This window comes from Echinops telfairi, unplaced genomic scaffold, assembly GCF_000313985.2.
Source record: "Echinops telfairi isolate 266 unplaced genomic scaffold, ASM31398v2 ScPeMD7_7457;HRSCAF=8495, whole genome shotgun sequence".
In the NCBI taxonomy this organism is placed as follows: domain Eukaryota; kingdom Metazoa; phylum Chordata; class Mammalia; order Afrosoricida; family Tenrecidae; genus Echinops; species Echinops telfairi.
This window is the reverse complement of record NW_022111357.1, coordinates 13404960-13410422: the sequence shown is the minus strand read 5'-3', so window position 1 is coordinate 13410422 and position 5463 is coordinate 13404960. Positions and strand designations below refer to the sequence as shown.

At 38.8% G+C, this 5463-nt stretch overlaps 1 protein-coding gene across 8 annotated transcripts in view; it reads left to right on the top strand.

Moving 5' to 3' along the window:
* The window catches only part of ZCCHC17 (zinc finger CCHC-type containing 17), a 92290-nt gene that overhangs the window by 33254 nt on the left and 53573 nt on the right, over positions 1–5463 (top strand). For 5 of the 8 annotated variants that reach the window (XM_004705028.2, XM_045298998.1, XM_045298999.1 and 2 more), the window contains one exon: positions 1922–1979. The exons of the other annotated variants lie outside the window; for them this stretch is intronic. In XM_004705028.2, coding sequence (XP_004705085.1) covers positions 1922–1979 — 58 coding nt within the window. The remainder of the gene's footprint in view (positions 1–1921; positions 1980–5463) is intronic. 8 annotated transcript variants of the gene reach the window in all.

The window sequence follows — 5463 nt, the reverse complement described above, 5'->3', positions numbered from 1 at the left end:
CAGGCTGTTAATAAGCCTTTTTCCACTCCTGATGTCACATTCCCATTCATATAAGTCAGCTTCTCTGATGATTTGCTCAGTACACAGATTGAATAAGTATGGTGAGAGGATACCACCCTGGCACACACCTTTCCCAATCTTAAACCATGCAGTATTCCCTTGTTCTGTTTGTGGAGTTGCCTCTTGATCCATGTACAAGTTCCACAGGAGCACAATCAGATGTTCCGGAATTCCCATTCACCTCAAGGTTTGTTATGATCCACACACTCAAATGCCTTGGTGTAGTCAATAAAACACAAGTAAGCATCTTTCAGATATTCTCTGCTTTCAACCAAGATCCATCTGATAAAAGCAATGAGATCCCTTGTTACGTATCCTCTTTGAATCCGGCCTGAACCTCTGGCAGCCCCCTGTCATTGGACTGCTTCAACCATTGTTGGATGATCTTCAGCAACATTTTATTGCCATGTGATATTAATAATTGGTTCTATAAGTTGAGCTTTCTGTTGGACCACCTTTCTTTAAAATGGGTACAAATCTGGATCTCTTCCAGTTATTTGGCCAAGTAGCTGCCTTCTAATTTTCCTGGCATAGACAAGTACTTCCAGTGCTCCATCGGCTTGATGAAACATTTCAGTTGGTATCCCATCAGTTCCTGGAGCCTTGTTTTTGACTAATGCTTTTAGTGCAGCTTGAACAACTTCCTTCAGCACCACTGGTTCTTGCTCGTATGCTACCTCCTGAAATGGTGCAATGTGGACTCTTTCGTTCTGGTACAGTGACTCTGTGTATTCTTTCCATCATCTTGTGGTGCCTCCTGCATCGTTCAATATTTTGCCCGTAGAATTCTTCAAGTTTGCAACTTGAGACTTGGATTGTTTTTCTTGAGTTCTTTCAGTTTAAGATGTGCTGAGCATATTCTTCCTCTTTGGTTTTCTAATCCTAGGTCTTTGCACGTTTCATTTTACTATTTGACTTTGTCTTCTCGAGCTACCCTTTGAAATTTTCCATTCAACTCTTTGATTTCATCATTTCTTCCATTTGCTTTAGCTACTCTATGATTATGAGTGAGTTTCAGAATCTCCTCTGACATCCATTTTGATTCTTTCTTGTATCTTTAATGATCACAAATGATGTTCTTGATGTCTTTCCACAGCTCATCAGGTCTTATCATTAGTGTTCAGAGCAGCAGATCTGTTCTTGCGATGTTCTCAGTATTCAGGTGGATAGACTAAAGGTAGGCTTGAGAATGTAGGGGGAAAGAGAAGTCCTGAGTTACAGATGTTTGGGGCTCTTGGGCCTTTCAATACTAATATTTATTGGTTACCTGTTATGTAGGACCATTTAATTTTTAAAGTCTTCATCTTAGAAGATTAGCTCTGCCAAAAAGCTAAAACTGAACTTTTCATGTCCATCAAATGTCTGTGTATGTACTTTTTAATTGTCTTGGTAAAGTCTAGGAGTCTTGGAGTCAAATAGAACAGGTTATGTAGTCTGATTTGATCTCAAATTTAGGAAAAATGAAGTTTTATCCCAATTTATTAAAATTTTCTGTATTGGGATTTGAAGCCCCAGCTCCAGCTAATCTAAAGTACAATATTTTTATTTGATTGTCTTTTGTTTGCTTCCTTTGTTCATTTTCTTTCTTTTGGAATTTTAATAGGAGTGGGATCTGGGACTTCTTAGGTACCAGCATTCCATTTGACCAACCTTTTCTCACCATTGTTTTTAATGTATACAATCATACCTGTCCATCTAAATTTCATAAAGAATAGAAGGAATGTTTGACAGATGATCAGTTTTAGGCAGTTTTGTAGCAAACAGATTCAGTCAGTACTGGGTGGAAATTTGAAGAGACTAGGTTAAGTGCCACGGAAGAGAGCTTCTCATTTGTGTGACATATCGATTTTTTTCTTTATAGGTTGCTATGGTGACAGACTATGGAGCCTTTATCAAAATCCCAGGCTGTCGGAAACAAGGTGGGAGCCTATGACTTGAAATGCAGACCTCCCATTCTACTTCTCTGTGTACATTCTTTGCTGTCACCTCCCTGCTTCCTAATTATAGGCTCTTCATTTTCCTGGCAGTCGTCCTGTTGTGCATAGATATGAATACAGACAAGGGACGACAGGTCCCTAGAGCGAGCTTAGCGCAGGGAATGCTGCTGCTTTGCTTGACGAAAAGGCTGCGTGGTTCGCGTTTGGTGCCCGCCCTTCGCTAGCCTCCATCTGTGACGCGAGGCCAGTCACTTGACCTCCTGGGACTCAGAATTTGGGGAAGGGAAAGCCTCTTACTTGTGGAGGTTGACGGTGAGAATTCTCTAATTAATGGCACTTAAGGATTGATAGATATCCGTTGAGCAATTTTGGAACATTCTTTTCATTCTTATATTTTCATTTGTTTCTCAGAAGAATTCTGGTGACTAGAAAAGGCGGGTTCTGCAGGCTAATGATGGATCCAAAGTGGCATAGCTAGGTAATGGCACAGCGCCTCCCTGCACTAGAAGAAATGAAAGATTTTAATGTTAAAAACAAAACAAAAACGTAGAAGTATTGGAATAAAATATGGAAAGAAGTTTAGCTATATAAAAGTCAAAAGCATAGCAAAAATGGTGTAAACAAAGTTGGGAAAAAGAATTTGGAGTATGTACAACAAGAGATTAATGTAAAACATTTTTAAAAGACTTGCCAGCTTAAGCCTCTGGCTGATCCCCTTTAGCGACAGAAGAGGGACTCAAACAGCTGTACTGTCAGACAGAGGTTATTGACAACATGACTATGGTGGATCAAACCGTGTATAACAGATTTCTGGTCATTTGACCTCCCTCTTCAACTGACCTGAATTTGCTGTAGGCTCAAATATTTCTTACCTGTTCCATGATAAATCTCTTCTCTGGCTTCTAAAATATTTCTTTCTTACTTTTTATTTTTATCTTCATATTATTATTATTTTCTTCTTGCGGTTTCATTTTGTTTTTTATTGTTTCTGTTGGGTTTCCCAGTTTGTGAAGCACCAAAGAAGTAGATCAGTGGTGCTCAACCTTCCTACTGCTGCAACCCTTTCATACAGTTCCTCATGTGGTGGTGGCCCCCAACCATAAAATTATTTTTGTTGCTACTTCATAACTGTAATTTTGTAGCTGTTATGAATCAGGCAACCCTGTAAAAGGATTGTTTGACCCCCAAAGGGGTCATGACCCACAGGTTGAGAACCACTGGAGTAGATGCATAGAGACAATAACTGGTGCAATGGTTTATGGGGACATGGGGTGAGGGGATTTGGGGTGCAAACAATGAGTGAGGGAGGAAGGAGGGAGTATTAAAACTGGGGAGGGGGAGGGAGCACTACAGTGGATTGTGATTGCGTAACTCATCTTGGAGGCGATTTAACGGCAGGAGGGGGAATGTTCTAAAAACAGTTATTTGGGGGTGATTGTACAATTCTTGATATGATTGAATGATTGGACTATTAAATTTTATGATTTGTAAATTACTTGCCATTAAAACTGTGGAAAAGAAAAGCTGATTGTAGTGATGTATACACAACTCTTTTAAAAAGTGATTTAATTATGTAAATGTATGATATATGAATATTTTGTCAAGAAAACTATTAAAACCTTAACAAGAAGAAACCAAACTTGACCCACTGCTTATCTTGGGTAAAGGAAGAATAGTTTTTACTCAGGAGGCATTGAGTTTACGTTAATGGTGGTGGAACAGTTTAGAAAAGGATGTCAATAATGGTAATACAACCTAAATCATGTAATCAGTGTCACTGAATTATACATGCAGAAGTTGTTGAGTTGCAGAATGTTTTGTTCTGCAAATTTTTGCCACAAATAAAAAATAAAATTACAAGAATAACAGTGAATACAAGGAAGAAGAAAAGGTTCTAAAATTGATTGTGGTAATGATCATACAATTTTCTTGATAGGTTGAATCATTGAATTGTATGATATGTGGAAGGAGTGCCAATAAACCTGTTAAAAAAGTAAAGACTTGCTAGTTCACAGAAGAAAACATCAATCAGTCAATAAATATTAAAATATTTTTATTCACAGTATTGATTTATTGAGCTAAAGTTGGGAGACAAGTACAAATGGGCAGTGGCAACAGTGAGGATCTGTATGGTGACAGAACTGTGTGGTATCTGGCTTATGGTGGTGATTATATAAACTTACACCTGGGACCAAATTACATAAATCTAAATATATAATCTTAGCCACCCTGAACCCCAAACTATACTCACTGCCATCGAGTTGATTCAGACTCAAAATGACTGTAATAAATTGAACTGCCCTGTGGGTGGCTTTTTAAGACTATAAATCTTTATGGAAGCAGAAAACCTTATCTTTCTCCTGCCGAGAAGTTGGTGGGTTTAACCTGCCGACCTTGCCCCTGTGACACCATCGTTCCATTAGCCAATCTAGTGGGGAATGAATTGGTATCTCATTGTGGTTTTGATTTGCATTTCTCTCATAACTAACTCTTCAGCTTTGTGCTGAACTTACATATGAGCAATTGATGGTGTGTTCCATGATCAGCCCCTAGCCTGGGTTAGCTGCTAACATCGAGCTGAACTGAAGCAAATGAAAACCAGTCCACAAGAGCCAAAACAGAACTTTGAGTCTCTTCCCCCTGAATTGTGAGAGCATCTCAAGAACAGATTTGCTGCGTGGAACAGTGATGACAGAGACCTGATGAGCTGTGGGAAGACATCAAGAACAGCAATCATGAAAAAAGCAAAATTTCATTTAAAAAGAGAGGATCAAAATGGATGTCAGAAGAGACCCTGAAACTTGCTCTTAATCATAGACTGGAAAAAATGATGAAGACAAGGAGTTGAATGGCAAACTTTAAAGGTAGCTCAAGAAGACAAAGTCAAATGTTAAAATGAACTATGCAAAGACCTAGAACTAGAAAACCAAAAGGGAAGACCATGCTCAGCATCTCTTCAACTGAAAGAGCTCAAAAAATTCTAAGCCTCAAGTTGCAATCTACGGGCCAGATATTGACGATGCAGAAAGCATCACAAGAAGATGGAAAGAATACACAGAGTCACTGTACCAAAAAGAACGAGTCCACATTGTACCATTTCAGGAGGTAGCATATGAGCAAGAACCAGTGGTGCTGAAGGAAGTTGTTCAAGCTGCACTAAAAGCATTAGTCAAAAACAAGGCTCCAGGAACTGATGGGATACCAACTGAAATGTTTCATCAAGCCGATGGAGCACTGGAAGTACTTGTCTATGCCAGGAAAATTAGAAGGCAGCTACTTGGCCAAATAACTGGAAGAGATCCATATTTGTACCCAATCCAAAGGACATTTATAGAGGTCTAAATATAGGCATGTATATATATGTAAATATATATATGATGATGGGGAAATAGATCTATGTGCATATATTTATAGGTTTAGTATTAAGGTAGGAGATGGACATTGGGCCTCTACTCAAGTACTCCCT